The following is a 22950-nucleotide window of genomic DNA, read 5'->3' as shown; positions in this document are numbered from 1 at the left end:
CAGCAGTGATCACCCCATTTGGGCTTTTTGAGTTCATGCGCATGCCTTTTGGCTTGAAGGGGGCTGCGCAAACCTTTCAGAGGCTGATGGACTCGGTGTTGCGTGACCTTGCTTTCGTGTTCGTTTATCTCGACGACATATTAGTGGCCAGTCCGTCAGCTGAAGAGCACCTGGCGCACCTGAAACAGGTTTTCCGTCGTCTGGACGAACACGGCCTGATAGTCAACCCGGCCAAGTGTCAGATTGGACTGCCGGTGATTGACTTCTTGGGTCACCGCATTTCCCCGCCATGCGCGGTCCCGTTGCCTTCTAAGGTGCAAGCGGTGGCGGAATTTCCCTGCCCAGTCTCTGTTAAGGCATTACAGGAATTCTTGGGCATGGTGCATTTCTATAACCGCTTCCTCCCTCGCGCTGCCCACCTCCTTCAGCCACTTTACGAAGCCCTGCGGCTTAAGACGGCTAACGACCCTGTCGACTGGACTCCCGAACGGGTCCAGGCCTTTGACGGAGCTAAGTGCACCCTGGCTGACGCTGCCCTCCTCGCCCCTCCCACACCCACGGCGTCCATAGCTTCAACGCCCGATGCGTCTGACATGGCCGTGGGGGCTGTGGTTGAACAGCGTGTGGCGAATGCGTGGCAGCCACTCGCATTTTTTAGCCGCAAACTGCGAGATAGCGAGCGCAAGTACAGCGTTTTTGACCGGGAGTTGCTGGCACTGCACCTTGCAACCCGGCATTTCCGCTTCCTGCTGGAGGGTCGCCCATTCACGGCTCATGTGGATCATAAACCGCTGACTTTCGACATGTCCAAGGTGACTGAGCCGTGGTCTGCTCGTCAGCAGCGCCACCTAGCGGCAATCTCCGAGTTCACAACGGACATTCAGCATGTGGCCGGGAAGTCAAACCCTGTTGCTGATTGTCTGTCGCGTGTGCTTGTGTGTCCTGTGCACGTCGGTGTGGATTTCTCCGCTATGGCTGCCGACCAGCCCAGCGACCCGGACGTCCTTGCCCATAGGTCAACGCGTACCGGCCTCAAGCTGGAGGACGCTGTGATGCAGGAAGGCGGTCCTGCCCTCCTCTGCGATGTCTCCACCGGCCGTCCCCGCCCCGTTGTTCCAGTGATCTGGTGCCGTCGAGTTTCCGATTCGATTCACTCCCTCTCGCACCCTGGAGTTCGGGCGTCGGTGAAGTTGGTCGGTTCCAAGTTCGTCTGGCCTGGCCCCCGCAAGGACGTCAAGGGGTGGGCGGCTGCATGTGTAGCGTGCCAGCGCGCTAAGGTCCACCAGCACACTAAGTCGCCCCTCGAACCGTTTCCGATCCCAGCCAGACGTTTCGACCACGTGCATGTGGACCTGGTGGGCCCTCTACCTTCTTCACAGGGTTTTACGCACCTGTTCACGGCTCACAATGGTGGATCGGACCACCAGGTGGCCAGAGGTTGTCCCTCTGTCCTCCACAACATCCTCGGATGTTGCACGCGCTTTTCTTTCCTCCTGGGTCGCCCGTTTCGGCACTCCGTCAGATATCACCTCAGACAGGGGCCCCCAGTTCGTGTCAGAGCTCTGGTCGGCACTTGCGCGATCCTTGGGTGTGCAGGTACACCGCACTACCGCGTATCACCCTCAGGCTAACGGGTTGTGTGAACGTTTTCACCGGTCGCTCAAGGCGGCGCTGCGCGCTGCGCTCTCGAATGGTAACTGGGTGGATCGTTTACCTTGGGTTATGCTCGGGTTGCGTTCGGCTCCTAAGGAGGACCTCGACGCGTCACCCGCTGAGCTGGTGCTCGGTCAGCCGCTCCGCGTCCCTGGGGAATTTTTGCCTGGGAGTTCCGCTCCTCGACCCCGTCCGGCCGTTTATCCTTTTTTGTCCGACAGCACTCGGGTTCCAGGCCCCGTTCACCACTGTTTTCCGCGGTCGTTCGTGCCTGCGGAGCTCGTGTCGGCTCGTTTTGTTTTTGTACGGCATGATGCTCACCGCTCGCCCCTCCAACCCCCATACGATGGCCCATTTCGGGTTCTTGAGACGGGTCCCAAGGGTTTTGTGCTAGATATGGGTGGGCGTAGGGAGCGTGTCACGCTTGATAGGCTTAAACCGGCGCACAGGGTGGCAGGCGAAGTTGTGTTTCCGGGCCAAGTTCCCCGTCGGGGTCGTCCTCCTTCCAGGACCCCGGCAGTGTCTTCACAGGTTCAGCGTTCTGCTTCTCAGCCGGCTTTGGACTGTGTTTCACCTACTGTTCCGGCTGAGGGACGGGGCAGCCGTTATGGCAGGCTGCTTAAGCCTCCAGTGAGACACTAATTTTCTTTCCAGGAGTCCCTTCTGGGTGTTCGGGGGGGGGGGGGGGGCTGTGTGGCGGACACTAGGGGCTATGCCTCTCACCCAGCAGGACTGTGAGCTGGGGGCGTGGTTTACGTTCCCGGGCTTGCTGGTGCAGGGTTGTTCCTGCTGCAGTTGGTTTTTGGAGTTGAGGAATAAACATCAAACTCGCCTTGATCTCCTGTGTTTTTCCTCATTCCTGCCACAACATAATAATAATAATAAAAAAGGAAATGTAAAATTGCTGCCACATGGAATAACTGCTATAACTTTACCAAAGTGGTTCTTTGACGAATTTGAGAACGATCTATCGTAATAGCGGTTCACGACATTTCCTATTCTTCCTAGCGCCCTGATTAACGCCATTCTGATTGGACGGATTCACCTTAGCTCATTAATGTTTCAGCGTTAGATAGTATACACCAGTGCTTCTCAACCGGGGGTCCGCGGACCCCTAGTGGTCCGTGGTGTAATTGCAAGGGGTCTGTGAAAATAAAATATCTTTAAAAAAAAGATCCTATGACATTTACAGAAATAGGATTATTTTACTCAAATGTGACTGAGACCTTTATCTACCTAAACTATAAAGGGTAACATGACTTTTTTCTCTAATTACATGTTTCACAAGTGTAATTTATTGTATTTTAATAAGAGATCTCGCTCCCGTTTGCTTTGTTAAAAGTTACTGCATAAAAATCTGTTGTTACATATATCTGAAAGTTACTGAATACATATTCTGTTTTGTTACATATATCTGAAAGTTACTGAATACATATTCTGTTTTGTTACATATATCTGAAAGTTACTGAATACATATGCTGTTTTGTTACATATATCTGAAAGTTACTCAATACATATTCTGTTTTGTTACATATATCTGAAAGTTACTGCATAAGAATTCTGTTTTGTTAACTATATCTAAGTTACAACTGAAAGCTCTTATTTTTGCCCCAAAGAGTGAATAAATGCTATAATGCAATTTAAAATGCAGTTTCTACTGTTTCTATCAAATTGCAACCCCCCTCTCCCAAGATCAGGTGGAGGGGTCCTCAGGGCAGATCAAAAATACGCAGGGGGTCCAGGACCCCAAAAAGGTTGAGAACCACTGGTATACACGATAGTAAAACAGTATTTTTTTCTCTATCGTGTAGAAAGTTCTGTTTCTTTTTTTAGAAGATTTCTCCTATCTCGACATGTCCTGCATGGCAACCTTAATTAACAACCCAAGAGTTGAACCCCAACCCACAGCATACGCGGGTCGGCAGGGTGACGTCATACAACTCAGGTTCTGCGTCATACACTGGCCCTGGAAATACTGCAGTTTCAAATGAGACCGAAAACCACGCGAGATTGTACCCCGTAAACCCTACGATCTCCGGGTGCACGGCCAATGATCCGATTAGGACCCAATTACGTCGTTACACACGCGTTTCCGCAAAGGGTTAAACTGTAACGAGCTTGCGAGCCTCTGCCATCCACGCTCACGTCGGTCCAGCCCACCGGTCGTCGTGGCCGACGTGTTCATGCCGCAGGTTGCTGCTAAGCGTTTAGCAACGCGCGCGCGCGTGTGTGTGTCAGCAGTCAGTCAGCGTGCGCCGTCGCCCTGCGAGCCGAGCGAGCCTCCCTCTCCGCCCGCACCCGCACCCGCACCCACACGAGCCTGCGCTGCGACTCCGAAAATATGGCGGCCCTTCACGCGCTGTCGCGAACGGAGAGCGTGCTCTTCAGAAACCTGTGCGCCGCACGCAGACTCCAGTTTAACTCCGCCGCCCATTCCTCGATTAAGGTCTGTATACCCTAAACCCGTCAGTCAAATAACGATTCACGAGACGCCTCGCAGGTCGATACAAACTGAGCTCAAACAAACAAACAAACACAAGTGCGCGGGGCGAGCGGGTCTGGCTGGGATATGAGCGCAAACTGCGGGACGCTAAGCTCAACTTGAGTAAATGAGATGCATGGGTACTTTTGCAGTTTGGCGACCCGTCCTTACTCGGGGGACAACTGACCTCGGTGCACCGCAAGTAACCTTGCAGCGGTCCGCGGTGTGCAGACGTAGACCGGTTTACTCGCAGAGTGTTGGGCAGGCAGTGTCTTATTGCATTTGATTTATACGTCAGCCAACATATCGCTGCACGAGCACCTTTCAGAGTGCATTATGATATGTAGAGTCAACAGCGCCGGATTCGGCTGGTGTGTTGTAGGTTGAACGATGACACTGCTGCATGAGGAGTTTTATGTAACGGTGTCACCGACTGTGGTGAAGTTACTTTTCTTTTGCATATTTGGAAAAGAAAGAAGCTCTACTAAAACCCTAACCATTTGACTTTATGACGTCAAACACGTTGTAAAAGAGGCTGATTCATACTCTCCACGCACCACAAAGCTTGGGTTGGGAGATGTGTATATATATATATTTCACCGATTTAATATGTATTTTCCAGACTTAAAGATATGTGAATACCTATGTAACTACCTGACCACCACCCTCAATGCTGTCAAACATGGTGTGGAAAACACACATACATACTACTACTACTAGTCCGCCTGTCTCGTCCGTCAACCTGTCCATCACCATTGCAAAAAAATAAATAAATAAATATATATATATATATAATATAACTTCATTAAAAGAAACACTCAACGGTAGGGAAAATGCTCAACAAATAGATTGACAATGTAAATAGATTGATACAATACAAATCGATTGACAGCTGATGACTGCTTATGGCATGAAACAGGCTTGTACTATCTCAAAGAATTGACTTGACTCACTGGATTTATATATATATATATTTCACCGATTTAATATGTATTTCCCAGACTTAAAAATATGTGAATACCTATGTAACTACCTAACCACCACCCTCAATGCTGTCAAACATGGTGTGGAAAACACACATACATATTACTACTACTAGTCCGCCTGTCTCGTCCGTCAACCTGTCCATCACCATTGCAAAAAAATAAATATATATATAATATAACTTCATTAAAAGAAACACTCAACGGTAGGGAAAGTGCTCAACAAATAGATTGACAATGTAAATAGATTGATACAATACAAATCGATTGACAGCTGATGATTGCTTATGGCATGAAACAGGCTTGTACTGTCTCATAAAGAATTTACTTGACTCACTGGATTTCTATATATTTATATGCATATATCAACACAGATACAGGAAAAAAGTTTTAATGCATTGCAGTTTAGGCCCGTTTCGTGCGTCGTGCACTCATCATTAGCAGCTGATGAGTGCACGACGCACGAAACGGGCCTAAACTGCAATGCATTAAAACTTTTTTCCTGTATCTGTGTTGATATTCCGCTCCTCATTAGTTGAGCACTTATAACACCATTGACGGTTTTGGACAATAACGCTATATATGCTTGCATTGCATTGCATTGCTGGTTGTCCATCGTGCCCGATGATGACCATCTTCTTCTATTTGTGGGTCCTTTGAGGACTCAGATAGCAGAAGATACCTACGCAGAGATGGTTTTTAAAGTGGCATGGGGGGTGCGCTTCTCCCAACGCCACATGACTTGATTGTAGAGGAGATGGTTCCGATGGCAAGGGGGATCCCTAGATGACCGGAACCTCCACACAACTGCAGGGGGCTGCCGGAAATCCAGTTTTTTGGAAACCGCCTCGAAGCGTACCGCCACAGCTTGCTTTTCTGTTGAGGTAAGCTCCCTTAGCCTTATGTCTTCCCAGACTCACCCACAAGGCAGCGGGGCGGTGGTTGATAGGTGCCAAGGCATGTCCACCAGGGTGGGCCTGCACACCATATCTCTGGGGCCCACTGCTGCTCCGAGATCCCCTGCCAAGTTAGCCTGGGGCCGCAAGACCCCAGTTACCACGTGTGGCCACGGGGAGGCCTGGCAGGAGTCTTGGTGAAGGAGAGGCTATGTACTGGCAAGGGAAGGCTTACACGCTGGGATGCTTCCCTATTCGCCACAAAGGCTAGCCAGCGGCAGCAAGCTAAGGGCAGGAAGGACACAAGCGGGTTGGAAGAACACATGCACCTTCCCTCCAACTACACACTGCTGCACTAGACGCATCACAACACCCTGTGTGTATGTACACACACACACACAACGCTATATATATACACACACACACACACAGTATATACATATATGTATATATATTTAAATATATACATATGTGTATATATACATATACATACATATATATACATATATGTAGTATGTGTGTACTATATACATATATTTACACTACCGTTCAAAAGTTTGGGATCACCCAAACAATTTCGTGTTTTCCATGAAAAGTCACACTTATTCACCACCATATGTTGTGAAATGAATAGAAAATAGAGTCAAGACATTGACAAGGTTAGAAATAATGATTTGTATTTGAAATAAGATTTTTTTTACATCAAACTTTGCTTTCGTCAAAGAATCCTCCATTTGCAGCAATTACAGCATTGCAGACCCTTGGCATTCTAGCTGTTAATTTATTGAGGTAATCTGGAGAAATTGCACCCCACGCTTCCAGAAGCAGCTCCCACAAGTTGGATTGGTTGGATGGGCACTTCTTTGAGCAGTTTGAGTTTCTGGAGCATCACATTTGTGGGGTCAATTAAACGCTCAAAATGGCCAGAAAAAGAGAACTTTCATCTGAAACTCGACAGTCTATTCTTGTTCTTAGAAATGAAGGCTATTCCATGCGAGAAATTGCTAAGAAATTGAAGATTTCCTACACCGGTGTGTACTACTCCCTTCAGAGGACAGCACAAACAGGCTCTAACCAGAGTAGAAAAAGAAGTGGGAGGCCGCGTTGCACAACTGAGCAAGAAGATAAGTACATTAGAGTCTCTAGTTTGAGAAACAGACGCCTCACAGGTCCCCAACTGGCATCTTCATTAAATAGTACCTGTTAGAGCCCGTTTGTGCTGTCCTCTGAAGGGAGTAGTACACACCGGTGTAGGAAATCTTCAATTTCTTAGCAATTTCTCGCATGGAATAGCCTTCATTTCTAAGAACAAGAATAGACTGTCGAGTTTCAGATGAAAGTTCTCTTTTTCTGGCCATTTTGAGCGTTTAATTGACCCCACAAATGTGATGCTCCAGAAACTCAATCTGCTCAAAGAAGTGCCCATCCAACCAATCCAACTTGTGGGAGCTGCTTCTGGAAGCATGGGGTGCAATTTCTCCAGATTACCTCAACAAATTAACAGCTAGAATGCCAAAGGTCTGCAATGCTGTAATTGCTGCAAATGGAGGATTCTTTGACGAAAGCAAAGTTTGATGTAAAAAAAATCTTATTTCAAATACAAATCATTATTTCTAACCTTGTCAATGTCTTGACTCTATTTTCTATTCATTTCACAACATATGGTGGTGAATAAGTGTGACTTTTCATGGAAAACACGAAATTGTTTGGGTGATCCCAAACTTTTGAACGGTAGTGTATATATATACAAAAGCAGCTGATGAGTGCGATGCACGGAACAGGCTTGTACTGCTGTGAATTAAAGTTTTTTTTCCTACATCTATCTTAATATTCTGCTCCTCATTTGTTGAGCACTTTCATCAGCACCATTGACGGTTTCCGGAAAAAAACCCCGCTATATATATATATACACACACACACACCAGCTCTTGATATGTGTGTTTAAAATTATACATTTATAAATCTAATAAACTAACTCACCATGATATGAAATGGTGTGTTACTTGCTCTTAGCACTTATTGTATTCACTCATTTAAAAAAAAACAACCTTTCTTGCGCTTTCACTTTAGCACTGGTTTTGGTCTTAGATGCTTGCTTAGAGAGGAGATGCACCTATGACCTCTGATGACTAGTAGTTCTCCTGATGTCCTGTATTAAATGCACTTATTGTAAGTCGCTTTGGATAAAAGCGTCGGCTAAATGCCTGTAATGTAATGTGAAACCAAGTGTAAAGTACACAAAGGAATATTCTGCACATACCACAAGGCTAGTTTTAGGCAAAGTACCTTTCAGTGTTTTTATATTGACTTGTTTAGTATTAGTAAAGGTCTAAAGAAGACAATATAAAAACACTGAAAGGTACTTTGCCTTAAAAAAGCATTGTTGTGTGTGCAGAATATTCCTTTTTGTACTTTACACTTGGTTTCACATCATTTCATATAATGGTGGGGTAGTCTAATAGATTTATAAGTGTATAATTTTAAACACACCTATTAAGATCTGGTATGGCATGAAAGAAATATCATGGTATCATCTCACAGCAAGTATGGTATTGTCACCTCACAGCAAGAAGGTCCTGGGTTGGAGCCCCCGGGGTAGTCCAACCTTGGGGATCGTCCCGGGTCGTCCTCTGTGTGGAGTTTGCATGTTCTCACTGTGTCCGCGTGGGTTTCCTCTGGGTGCTCCGGTTTCTTCCCACAGTCCAAAGACATGTAGGTCAGGTGAATCGGCAGTACAGTGAATGTGTGTGTGTGTGTGTGTGTGTGTGTGTGTGTGTGTGTGTGTGTGTGGGCCCTGTGGTGGACTGGCAGCCTGTCCAGGGTGTCTCCCCGCCTGCTGCCCGATGACTGCTGGGATAGGCTCCAGCATCCCCACGACCTTGAGGACAGGATAAGCGGTTTGGATAATGGATGGATGGATAGATGGATGTATATGTATATATATGTCTTGTGGAATATATGTAAAATTAATATGCTTTCCAGACCATGTTTGACAGCACTGGGGGTGGTGGTCAGGTAGTTACATATGAAATTGGTGAAATATATATCCCCCAAACCAAGCTTTGTGGCGCATGAAGAGTATAAATCAGCATGTTTCAAAACATATTTGACATTATAAATCAAATGGTTAGAGAGTTTAATAGACCGAGTAGTTAATATCAAACGAATATCCAAAAGAAGATTAACTTTACTGCAGTATGGTGTCATACCCTTTCCTCCCTAGCTTCACACTCATCCTCAGGAGAATATTCCCATTGTCTTTAGTTTACCCACTGCTCAGCTCTTGGACCCAGTACATCCAGAGGTCCATCATTTCACTTCAGTGTAGAAAAAGTTGCAAGACATTTCTCAAACATTTTCCACCATGCACTCAGTTTGCCATTAAAAGCAACGTGTGTGTGTGTGTGTGTGTGTGTGTGTGTGTGTGTGTGTGTGTGTGTGTGTGTGTGTGTGTGTGTGTGTGCGGGGGGGGGCAGGGGGTTCTCTTGTGTATGATGAGTGGGTAAGAAATCTGACTGTCTACTACATTAATTTAGTTTGGGCTTCTTTCACTCACTTTGAAGTCATTTTTGGTTAGACATGAGCGTTCTTAAGCAGATCATTTAGAAGGAAGAGGGCCAAATACTCCAAGGTTTCTTCGGTTTAAGGTACCATTTCTGGGGCAGTTTCAAATCCACCAGACCCCTTAACGCTCCCTGCAGCCTTAGCTACTAGTCCGGTAGCTATATAGTTACCAGTGAGATTAGTTGAGATAGAGAATAACTGCTGAAAATGAGTCTTGATGTGATTTACCTGCTTTGTGCTCAAGATCTAATCTGAGATGATCTGGACAGGCGCCCATTTATTTCTCGTCACATCACCATCCCTGTTTGTGTGACTGGTAGCCTGTTTTAGAAAAGATAACAAAGGAAAAAATAAACATTTTTTGCAGAGACGTCTTGCAGAAATCACTGTAGTTGCAATCAACTTTTTTGTAAGCTTAACTTTTTTTTATGATTAGTTTACTCAGATATGTGGATATCTGTGAGAAGAAAATTCAAAAATGTTCATGCAACTGTAATAGTTGCCTCACTTGACCTGAGTCAAATTCATTTTAAGCATTTAGGTCAAGGTGAAAAGTAATTGATTTTCTAGCGATCTCCAGTGGTACCATAATTTCGAAAGATACGCCAGGGTCATGTCTTGGTTGCGTGGTCAACAAGATCGGTAATTTCAAATAAGGTTGCAGTGTCTTTGGACTCGAGCCGCTTGGATGACATAATGATTGACACACAGGTGACGTGAGCTGAATGACAGGGGAGGCCATTATTGATCTATTTTGCCTCACAGACCTGATGGTTTTTTTTTATTCTCGTTACGTGATGACTGAGACCAATTGCTACTACTCGTGTAATGATGAAACTTGAAGAAAACATAGTTTATGTAGCATAGCCACGATATGCAAATAACTGTTTTTGTAATAGATTTGACGCATTATTTATCTTCAGTATTGATGAATTTAGTCCTGTTTATCCAAAGCTCAAGAGAATAGTGTGGTGTCTGGCCTTGCTTGAGATGGCCAACTAACTCTGCTGGGTTGAGACAGCGTTTGGCTGTGGACAGCCCTAAATCTCTGCTCCCTTTGTTGTGGGATTTGTTGAACAGTTCTGCTTATCTTTTCCTTCCTCGACTGTATAAACTGAATCACGGGCTGTATGTATTGGTTCCTCTCAGACAAACGGTTGGTTGGCCGTGACCTAACATCATTTTACATGTTCAGCATTTAGCTCATGCTCCTAGCCAGTATTACAAAAATGGATTAGAAATTGTAAGGTTTTATGCACAAGTTTTCCACGTCTGCTTTTCACAGGCCTGTGGCTGTTACTTTTCCACCTCCTGCCAGAGGAAATCCAAGTTCTATGCAGACCCAACAGAAGCAGTGAAAGACATCCCCAATGGCGCAACCGTACTTGTGGGAGGTATGATGGGTTGTCCAAAGCACACTTAAAGGATGAGCCTCAGTGACACCATGCTGGGACTATCACTCAGCTTATCGTTAGCACCATCTTGGTATCCTACCATGTAAAAATACTTATAACACCCTCATGATTTGGAATTGCCTAAGGATAGGGAATGAAAGCTCTTTAGTGTGTTGTCATGGCACTTCACCACTTTTTTGGTGCCTGCTGTTGTATCCAGCAGGGAGCGCGTGCCCTCACTTTCCACCACTTTACAGCTTACTGAGCATGCACAGTATGGTTGCTGTGCTGTCTGATTCAGTTCATGTTCTTACACACACACACACACACACACACGCACACACACACGTGCGTGCGTATGCATACGCATACAAATTCCACGGCTCATATTTATGGTCTCTGGTGTGGAATAATGTGGATTAATGCCTGCCACTGTTATTCTTGTATTCCAAAGAGATTTATTTATATGGCATTTATGAGGATAATTGACCACACTTAATTCTAAACGGCATCAGACATTACATTTTTGCTGCATATGCGATCCATCGTTGATTGATGGTGTCAAATATAATTTTATCAATGAAAACACTCACAAAGTTTTGCAAGCCTGTAACACCAAAGCAATTTGTACAGAGTTGTGCACATCTTGACTAACCTAATCTCAAGTGCATTTTTTTTTTAAATTGTACACATTGTGCCCAGGTTGTGTAGCATGTTCTGTACCTTTTTTTCAATGATATTTCAATCAGGAGAGCCATAGTGACTGATTTTAACAGATTATTTAGCAGAAATGAATACATGTCAAGAAAGTCTTTGGCACTTACACTCAACAGGGAGATTTTTTTTTTAATTTAGGGGCATCAGCCCTGAACAGCAGCAGCATAATAAATCCCCCCATGGAGTCCTGACACTGGTGGTGGAGGCTGATGACTTCTGCTGAGATGATAGATCGTTAGATAGATAGTCCACATCTTCTTGCCATGCTTCAGTCAGGGGTACAGATAGGAGTATTAACCTATGCATGTCTTAGATAGTGGTAGATGAAAACAGTTGATGTGTGTTCAGCTAATAACTCAATTAACAGCCCCAGACAATGACAGCAAGGGAAAATATAAGTGAGCATGCATGAGAGATGAGAAAGGCAGGATAAAATAAGACATATAACTACAGGCCTATGCATGCAAAAGATGGTCTTCCTGACCGAAATGTCATTACGGCTCTATTTATCTTTAGAGGTTTGTGTTGTTAGATGTAGTTTACATGGGTTGTGTTTGTATTTGATTTTCTTCTGTTGTAACACAGGCTTTGGATTGTGTGGTATACCGGAGAACCTTATTGGCGGTTTACTGAAGACGGGCGTTAAGAATATCACAGCCGTCAGTAACAATGCTGGGTAAGTGTGTTTGTTTGTGGATCAAGTCACATGTGGGCTCCTGCTGTGTGTGTATCACACGCATACGGGTGCCCTCATGCCATCCTAACCAAAACCATGCAGCGCGTTCCATGGTGGTGCATGATTTTTCAAAAGCACAAAGTCAAGCTCATGCCACCAATCCCAAAGCCAGACTTGGTGTTTCAATCATAGATCGAGTTGATGGAGAAAAATAAAGAGAGGTATAAGTCTTGCCATATAAAACGATCAGCCAAAACATTAAAACCACCTGCCAAATATTGTGTAGGTCCCCCTCATGCCACCAAAATAGCTCTGACCCGTTGAGGCATGGACTCCATAAGACCTCTGAAGGTGTCCTCTGGTATCTGGCACCATGATATTAGCAGTTGATCCTTTAAGTCCTGTAAGTTGCGAGGTGGGACCTCCGTGGATCAGACTTGTTTTTCAAGCACATCCCACAGATGCTCAATTGTATTGAGATCTTGGGAATTTGGAGGCCAATGCAACACTGTGAACTCTTTGTCATGTTCCTCAAACCATTCCTGAACAATGTGTGCAGTGTGGCAGGGCGCATTATCCTGCTGAAAGAGGCCACTGCCACCAGGGACTACCATTGCCATGAAGGGGTGTACCTGGTCTGCAACAGTGTTTAGGTAGGTGGCATGTGTCAAAGTAACAGCCACATTAATGGCAGGACCCAAGGTTTCCCCAGCAGAACATTGCCCAGAGCATCACACTACCTCCACTGGCTTGCCCTCTACCCATAGTGCAAGCTGGTACCATCTCTTCCCCAGGTAAACGATGCACATGCCCCCATCCATCCACATGATGTAAAAGAAAACATGATTCATCAGACCAGGCCACCTTCTTCCATTGCTGCACAGGGGTCATCATGGGCACTCTGACCAGTCTGCGGCTACACAGCCCCATACAGAGCAAGCTACAATGCACTGTGTGTTCTGACACCTGTCTATCATAGCCAGCATTAACTTTTACAGCAATTTGAGCTACAGTAGCTCTTCTGTGGGATTGAACCAGATGGGCTAGCCTTCGCTCCCCATGTGCATCAATGAGCCTTGGGTGCCCATGACCCTGTCACCTGTTCAGCAGTTGTCTTTCCTTGGACCGCTTTTGGTAGATACTGACCACTGCATACTGGGAACACCCCACAAGACCTGCCGTTTTGGAGATGCTCTGACCCAGTCATCTAGCCATCACAGTTTGGCCCTGGTCAAAGTGGCTCAGACCCTTACGCTTGCCCATTTCTCCTGCTTCCAACACATCAACTTCAAGAACTGACTGTTCACTTGCTGCCTAATATATCCCATCCCTTGACAGGTGCCATTGTAACGAGATAATCAATAATATTCACTTACTTGTCGGTGGTTTTAATGTTTTGGCTGATTGGTGTTTATGACATATGGCAAGATGAACGTTTCAGCATCAGGAAACACCTTAGTTCTGTCTCATGTAGCGCTATCTATCCCTTTTAACTGTCAAGGACAACGCTCCTGAGTTCTCTATACAACTCGGTATCCAATAAACTATTGAAGTATAACTTCGCTTTTTATGTGTTTAAAGTATGTTCTAAAGGCTCTAAATGTCTTACAGTGTCATCTGGTAACTCCAACTAAAAAGTTGACTACCCCTTTAAGGCGCTCAAATATGGCATATGACCCCTTTAAGGCAATCTAACATGGTCTAGACACCACAGGAATAAACACACATGAATAATCCACACTCACACAGGTACATAGAATTATACACTCACTGGCCACTTTATTAGGTACACCTTGCTAGTACCGGGTTGGACCCCCTTTTGCCTTCAGAACTGCCTTAATCCTTCGTGGCATAGATTCAACAAGGTACTGGAAACATTCCTCAGAGAGTTTGGTCCATATTGACATGATAGCATCACGCAGTTGTTGCAGATTTGTTGGCTGCACATTCATGATGCGAATCTCCCGGTCCACCACATCCCAAAGGTGCTCTATTGGATTGAGATCTGGTGACTGTGGAGGCCATTTGAGTACAGTGAACTCATTGTCATGTTCAAGAAACCAGTCTGAGATGATTCGAGCTTTATGACATGGCGCGTAGCCATCAGAAGATGGGAACACTGTGGTCATAAGGGGATGGACATGGTCAGCAACAATACTCAGGTAGGCTGTGGCGTTGACACGATGCTCAATTGGTACTAAGGGGCCCAAAGTGTGCCAAGAAAATATCCCCCACACCATTACACCACCACCACCAGCCTGAACCGTTGATACAAGGTAGGATGGATCCATGCTTTCATGTTGTTGATGCCAAATTCTGACCCTACCATCCGAATGTCGCAGCAGAAATCGAGACCCATCAGACCAGGCAATGTTTTTCCAATCTTCTATTGTCCAATTTTGGTGAGCCTGTGCGAATTGTAGCCTCAGTTTCCTGTTCTTAGCTGACAGGAGTGGCACCCGGTGTGGTCTTCTGCTGCTGTAGCCCATCTGCCTCAAGGTTCGACGTGTTGTGCGTTCAGAGATGCACTTCTGCATACCTCGGTTGTAATGAGTGGTTGTTTGAGTTACTGTTGCCTTTCTGTCAGCTCGAACCAGTCTGGCCATTCTCCTCTGACCTCTGGCATCAACAAGGCATTTTCGCCCACAGAACTGCCGCTCACCGGATATTTTCTCTTTTTCGGACCATTCTCTGTAAACCCTAGAGATGGTTGTGCGTGAAAATCCCAGCAGATCAGCAGTTTCTGAAATACTCAGACCAGCCCGTCTGGCACCAACAACCATGCCATGTTCAAAGTCACTTAAATCACCTTTCTTCCCCATTCTGATGCTCGGTTTGAACTGCAGCAGATCGTCTTGACCATGTCTACATGCCTAAATGCATTGAGTTGCTGCCATGTGATTGGCTGATTAGAAATTTGCGTTAACGAGCAGTTGGACAGGTGTGCCTAATAAAGTGGCCGGTGAGTGTATATACAAATGTATTATTAGTAATGATTATTAGAATGAATGAAAGTGATAAGCCTCAATGGCTAATGTGCATCTGCATTCAGATATACACAAATTAATCAGACTAACACATTAGCCTACAGCTCAATAACCCTATAACTAAGCCGGCAATAAAATAAAAGAAAGTCAACCCCCAGTTGCAGGCCTGTTTCTTTATCGGGTACGTGGGGACCCTAAACAGCCCTCTTCGCTCCCCTTGGGAGCCCGCACATCCGGCTTGTACTCACAAAGAATGCTCCTCTTCGTCTCGCGCTTCCCGCCGCAGCGCAGCAGCAAACGTCAGGCCGGCAGCCATCCTAGCTAACTGGCTAGTTAGCCGTTAGCACCATCTCACGGTCGAACCGTGCGCTCGCCTCGGCAGCCCAACACGGCAACAGACGACTCCTTCTGCATTCCTCGATGGTCGCATGAACCCACCACTACACTGTAACTGATAATGTTACTTCGCTAAACTAGAAGACGGCCCGACTCACTGTGGGGAGAGCCCCTTACTGCATCCAGTCCATTCGCCCGTCTTGCTGTGCTAGCAACGAACACCGACTGGCTAGCTCGCTCCGTAACGTCGCTGGGTCCACATATGGGACTGACGAGTAGTCAGTTTGTCTCCACAGTTCACACAAACAGTTCCTGGGATGGGTCTCGGTCAGACACCCTCACACATCACTGTTCACTAAACTTCAATTACATTTTTCTCACCGCAAAATAGCATATAACAACTCGACATCAAACTGCACCGTTTTGCTCACACATGGGACGAGAGACCTCCTTCCCTCCGTCCAGTCTGCTCGTGCTCACGTTTTCCGCTGCCCTCTCAACCAATCACATTCAAGGTAAGGTATTCTCTCCACAGCAAACCAATCACAACAGTGGTAAGTTTCAACACTAAAATAAATGCATTTCACATTGGTAAACAACTGTTTTGCAGAACAATATCAACAATATAATATATTCATATTCAAAAGGTATACAAAATAACAAACATAGGCCAAACTCTTATCTAATAGTGCAATATAATATATCTAAGGCCTATAATTTAACCACAAGGTTACACCCTCCCCCTACTGAACGTGTGAATGCCCTCATTCACCTAAATCTAACTAGTAAGGTCTCTGAACATCTGAGGGTATAAACTAAGTGTGGTGCACTAACTCTTTCCTATCCTGATAGTGACACCTCTGTGTACTATAGTTATAGGCGTATCTCTGGCTTTTCCTGGCTCATCATAGGTAAGTCTTACGACTGGCTTTACTAACCTCTTCGGCCTACCTACTGGTTGTCTTTGGGGACTAGCTTCCTCATCTACGCTGCTAGCTTGGCCCTCATCTATGTAAGACTCTGACTCTTGAGCTAACTCTTCTTCAGACTCGTTCTCCCTCTCTTCTTCTTCTTCACTTTGGTCTTCGTCATTGTTGTCATCATTTGGGTCTTCGTCATTATTCTCTTCAGTTCTAGCACCAGGAGGTTCCTCTTCCTCCTGAGGGATAACTGCTTGTTCCCGTGCAGCTCTACGCTTGTTCAGGACATCTTCCAGGTAAGTGCTGTAGGGTCTTGGTATCGGTCTCTCGTACTCAGACTCTGTAGATGAGTCGGTCGAGCCCTCTTCACTATCCTCTTCTTCTGTACTGACTGTTTGAGACTGTTTGGTTTGTTGCTTCTTTCTTGTGTCGGCTCTTGTCTTTGGCTTTGGTGGTGGTCTGTGGTCGCTCTCTTCTCTTTGCATTCTGACTTGCTGCCCGATAGGTAAGAGATGATCTCGGTGCAATGTTCTGATTCCTCCGTTTCCATCCTCCTGCTTCACTCTGTAGACAGGTAAGTTTGGCATCTGACTCACAACCACATGAGGAATCTCTTTCCATCGGCTTTGGAGTTTGTGCTTGCCTTTGAGTCCGAGATTCTTCACCAACACTGTCGCCAGGTTCCAGGGTTTGTGATCCCACCCTGCTGTCATAGGCTCTCTTGTTCCTCTGGTGTGTTTTGTCGGCTGTGGCAGAGGCCAGTTGGTATGCCTTCTGCAGATCTTCTTTGAGTCTAGCCACATAGCGTGAGTGGTGACCGACATCATAGCCATCAGGAGACGTCCCGAAACACACATCCACGGCCAGCCTTGCCTCTCTCCCGTATAGTAAGTAGTATGTCGAGTAGCCGGTTGCATCAGACCTACTGGCATTGTAGGCATGCACAACGTGGGGCACTTGCTCATTCCCCCACCTCCTCTTCTCTGGATTCAGTGTGCCTAGCATGGACAGCAGGGTACGGTTGAACCGTTCTGCTTGTGGATCTCCTTGTGGGTGGTAGGGAGAGGTCCTGGACTTTCGTATCCCCATCACTTTCAGCATTTCTCTGATTGTCTGGCTTTCGAAGTCTCGGCCTTGGTCCGAATGGATCCTTGCTGGCAGACCATAGTTTACGAAGAACTTCTCGTTGAGAACTTTTGCGACTGTGAGTGCCTTCTGGTTCTTCGTTGGGTAGGCTTGTGCATAGCGGGTAAAGTGATCAGTGACCACTAGCACGTTGCCAATACCCTTGCAGTCTGGCTCCACGGAGAGGAAGTCTATACAGACTAAGTCCATTGGCCCATTGCTCCGGATCTGGTGGAGCGGCGCAGCTCTCTGACAGGGACTCTTCTGTGAGACACACTTCCCGCAGTTTTTGACATACTGCTCTGTCTCTCCTGCCATTCTCGGCCAGTAGAATCTTGCCTTCAGCAGGTCAGTTGTTCTCTCGATGCCTAGATGTCCCATATCATCGTGTAAGGACTTTAGCACGACACCTCTGAACACGGCAGGTAGCACCAGCTGAGAGGACTCTTCTCCTGATGGTCTCTTGCTAATGCGATGGAGTAGGCCGTCTCTCAGTTGTAGTCTTCCCAGCTCCCTTTTCATCTGGCTCACATCTGGATTGGCTTCCAGATCCTCTGGCCATTGGCCGTGTTTCAGAGCTTGGATCGTCAGTCCTATCACAGGATCCTCTTTCTGTGCGGCTTTAAGCTCGGACCTGGACATCTGTCCTAGCGCACTCACATCCATGCGCGTGGGGAAGGCGTAGAGCTCAGGGACACTTTTAGGACGAGCTCCTAGCTGTTCAGCATATCTCGGAGATGTCTTTGGGGAGCTCAGAACGCTTACTCGTTGACAGATTGACTGCACTCCAGCTTGTGAGATGGTCTCCCAGTCTCTTTGCCTCTCTTCACCCCTCTCTTGCCTCGACAGCAGGTCGGCGTCGATGTTGCTTTTCCCAGGTCGGTAGCGGATGTCGAACTCATAGGTAGACAGATCGGCCAGCCACCGATGCCCTGTGGTGTTGAGCTTGGCTGTAGTGAGTACGTACGTGAGGGGATTGTTATCAGTTCGTACTGTGAATCTGGCTCCGTAGAAGTAATCATGGAACTTGTTCACCACTGCCCATTTGAGGGACAGGAACTCCAGTTGATGGATGGGATAGTTCATCTCAGATGCGGACAGCTTCCTGCTAGCAAACACCACCGGCCTCAACCCCTCTGGGTACTCCTGGTACAGGACGGCTCCCAATCCCGTTAGACTGGCGTCCACATGAAGGACATAGGGCTTGTTGGGATCAGCAAACGCCAAGACGGGCGCATGGGTGAGACAAGTGATGATCTGGTGGAATGCTGCAGTGCAGGCCAGGTCCCATCGCTCTCCGAAGGGTTCAGACTCCTTCAGGTAGACTTTCTTGGAGTCCTTCGCAGCTCTCCTTCCGTGCTGTTTTGGGGCGTATCCTTTTGTCAGCTCGGTCAGGGGCCTGATGATGGAGGAGTAGTTGGCGATGAACCGTCTGTAGTATCCGCAGAAGCCGAGGAAGGATCGCAGAGTCTTCAGGTCAGTAGGCTGGGGCCAGGTGGTGACTGTTTCGATCTTGGCTGGATCAGTGGCGACACCGTTAGCAGATACGATGTGCCCGACGTACTTGACTTTGCTCTGGCCAAACTGACACTTGTCCAGAGAGATCTTCAGCCCCGCCTCTTGCAGCCTGTTGAGGACTTTGACAAGCCTCTCCTCATGTTCCTCCAAGGTCCTTCCGAAGACTATCAAATCATCGAGGTAGATGAGCACTTCCAGGAGATTCATGTCAACCACGGCTTTCTCCATGAGCCGCTGGAACGTGGCTGGAGCTCCGGTGATCCCCTGGGGCATTCTCTCGAATTGGTAGAACCCCAGTGGGCAAATGAATGCCGTCTTCTCCTTGTCTTCCTCCTTCATGGCGATTTGATAGTATCCGCTTCTTAGATCCAGTACGCTGAACCACTGGCTTCTGGACAGGCAGTCCAGTGCGTCGTCAATATGAGGGGTTGTGTACTGATCGGGGATTTTTCGACTGTTCAAGGTGCGGTAGTCGATGCACATCCTCACTTTCCCATTCTTCTCCCGCTCGATCACTATGGGTGATGCGTAGGGGCTTCGGGACTCCTTGATAATGCCTGCCGCTATCAGCTCTTGCATATGTCATCTCACGTCATCAATGTCAGCTGGGGCGAGGCGTCTGGACCGCTCACGGAAGGGTTGCTCATCCGACATCCTGATACTGTGCTCCACGCCTTTGGCCAAGCCAACATCCCATTCGTGTAGGGAGAAGACATCCGCACGTTGTGTGAGCTTCATGTGGAGTCGCTCCTTCCACTCCTGAGGTAGTGGCGAGTCACCGAAGTCAATCTCGCTGGCATCCCACTCCACTGAATTTGGTTCTTTTTTGTGGGTGGAGGTAACGACATCTGTGGCATACACGTGACCCAGTACTGCTCCAGCAGGTATGATGGCTTCTTTGAGTGACTCATTCCGCAGCAGGACTGTGAACTGTTTGGGGTCAACATCATAGCTGGGCACTACTATTGACGTCAGTAGCACGCCGGCAGGGAGGGGTTTGGTAGGAGAGTCATCCATCATCAGGATCTCTTTCTCCACTGGCTGGGTGAACTCTACTTTGCAGCTAGCCGCACGGCTGGCCCCAGGCGGTAGAATGAGCGAGCCTGGACCGAGCCACTTCACATATCCCACTCCCTCGTCTCCATCTTCCGTATCGTGTAGTGGGAGGTTTGGTCCGGTCTTTGTCCCAGCATCCATCTTCTTGACTCCAATGGTTTGGGCGAGGTGCACACCCACCATTTCTCCATACAGACGTGCGAGATGCTTAGGTAGATTGGCCTTGGCGTTGGTCCCCACAATGATTGGTGTTTGCTCTGGGCCTCTCGGTGTCGGGCAGATCAGGGCGCGCACGGAGATCGTCTCAGGGGCACCAGTGACTTTCTGTGGGAATTCCATCTCCACCACAACGTATCCTCTGTAGGGGTAGCTGGACTCACTCAAACCCCAGATGTCTAGGCCGTCTACTGGGTAGATGGGTACATCAGGTATGTACTCCTTGTACCAGCCTTCAAAGATTATGGTGACCTGAGAGCCACTGTCTAGTAGGGCAGTAGACAGATGTCCGTTCACCTTCACTGGCTCGAAGGATGGGGCTCCGATTAAGCCTGTTGGCAGGTTTGGGCCTCGCTGTACATCAACAGCACTTTTCTTGGACGTGACAGTCACATTACCAGTAGAACTATCACTGGGAGGCTTCTGGCTCGTGACTTGGCCTCTCTTCCGTGACTGGATCAGCTTCTGAATCACCTTGCCCTGGTTCTCAGTGTTTCGACATTTAACAGCGAAGTGGCCGCTTTCACCACACCGGTAACAGAAGTGTTCATCGGAGCCACTGCGAGGCCCTTGGGGCCTGTGATGTACAGGGCGTGTCGTCTCCACTGTCATAACTGCTGCTTGGTTCTCTAGGGGACTGACTTGTCGGTGTGAGAGTTTATGCTGCAGCTGCTTGACTTGCTTCTTTAGGGCTGACACTTCAGGGTCCTGCCAGTGTTCCTGTTTGGCTCTGGCGACGTTAACCTCTTCAGCGACAGAGGGGCCCTTTGTTGACATGGTAGCGAACATTGACCTTAGCTCCTTGATCTCGGCTTTCAGGTTCTGGATCTCGTCCTGCTTGCTATTATCATGTTTGGCGTGGATAGTCTGCACTGAGGGGTTCAGTTTACTCCGAGAGGCTTCATACTCTTCCTCACTGCGGATTTTGCTGAGCAGATCCACGAAGTTGGGAGGCTTGTCCGTCCTTTCTCTCAGTCTGAGCCGGATGAGCATCAGATCAGCCTCGATCCCGCCTCAAAGTAGCTGCTCTACACGGGCACGGTCAGCCCGGTCGGCTGGAAGTCCACCCTTCTGCACTACTTTGGTGAGGGAACTCTCCAGGCGTCTCAGGAACTCGGACAGCTTCTCTCTGGGTTTCTGCTGTAGTAAGCGGAAGGAGAAATACAGATCTTCCCCTGACTCTGCTGTTCCGAACGCGCGCTCCAGCGCTTCCAGGCACATTGCAGGACTCATGTTGGGGTCGGACACTCGCACAGCTTTGACTGTCTCCAATGCTGGCCCTTTGAGGCTTTCCATGATCCGTCGCCTTTTCTCCTTGCCACTGCAGTCACTCTCTTCAACCATGAGTTGGGCTTGCTCTAGCCAGTGATCAAATGGCTCTTCACCAGCTGGCGTGGGTAGGTTTCCTGAGAAGATCCGTAGTCGCCAGAAGCCACCACTGTCTGAGGAAGGCTTGGAGGTTTTATCGAGTAGGACGCTGACCACTTGTAGGAGTGCTTCAGTGGGTGATAGGGTTTCGGCTGCGGGTGGAGTAGTGGCGACGAAAGCCTGCAGGTCCTCTTCTGTCTTCCCCTCAGCTCGCAGTAAGGCTCTCAATTTACTATTGAAGTCTTCAACTGTAGCTTCCGGCTCCCCTACCATGACGATGGGCCACGCCTCTTGTCCTTCGATAGGTAGCACTTCAGGGGGGACAGTCTCTGACCTGACGCTCTCTCGACACTCACACAGCACCATCAGCTTCCTTAGCTTAGTACTGAACCTCCTTCCTCTAACTCGTACTCTTCCCAAACACTTGATGGTTTCCATGGCTTCTTCAACTTTGGCAGTTTCGGTATCTTCAGGTGCTAGAACCATTACTGCACGGTCCTCTTGCAGGCCCTCACCTCTGCACCAGCTCTTTAGATCACTAACTAACTCCATGTTTGCTTGTTGTCTTGTATCTTTATGTAAACTTACTAATAAAGACTAAATTCTAATTTCTTGGCTCAGGTAACTGACTAATGACTAATTTAATGACTTGGACTTAAATGTACTGGTCTTACATACAGCTAAACACATAAAAAGATCCCAGCGGTGCCTCCATTTATGTAGTGCTATCTATCCTTTTTAACTGTCAAGGACAACGCTCCTGAGTTCTCTATACAACTCGGTATCCAATAAACTATTGAAGTATGTTAACTTCGCTTTTTATGTGTTTAAAGTATGTTCTAAAGGCTCTAAATGTCTTACAGTGTCATCTGGTAACTCCAACTAAAAAGGTTGACTACCCCTTTAAGGTTGTCTCAACATGTCACTTACCATAGCCTAGACACCACAGGAATAAACACACATGAATAATCCACACTCACACAGGTACATAGAATTATATATACAAATGTATTATGAGTAATAATTATTAGAATGAATGAAAGTGATAAGCCTCAATGG

At 47.3% G+C, this 22950-nt stretch overlaps 1 protein-coding gene across 1 annotated transcript in view; it reads left to right on the top strand.

Moving 5' to 3' along the window:
* Positions 1-3686: 3686 nt before the first annotated feature.
* Positions 3687-22950, top strand: part of oxct1a (3-oxoacid CoA transferase 1a) — a 123238-nt gene continuing 103974 nt past the window's right edge. The window contains exons 1-3 of the mRNA XM_056281854.1: positions 3687-4099; positions 10864-10972; positions 12275-12365. Coding sequence (XP_056137829.1) covers positions 3995-4099; positions 10864-10972; positions 12275-12365 — 305 coding nt within the window. The 5' untranslated portion in view covers positions 3687-3994. The remainder of the gene's footprint in view (positions 4100-10863; positions 10973-12274; positions 12366-22950) is intronic.

This window comes from Lampris incognitus, chromosome 1 (assembly GCF_029633865.1).
Source record: "Lampris incognitus isolate fLamInc1 chromosome 1, fLamInc1.hap2, whole genome shotgun sequence".
NCBI lineage: Eukaryota > Metazoa > Chordata > Actinopteri > Lampriformes > Lampridae > Lampris > Lampris incognitus.
This window is presented reverse-complemented; position numbering and strand designations above follow the sequence as displayed.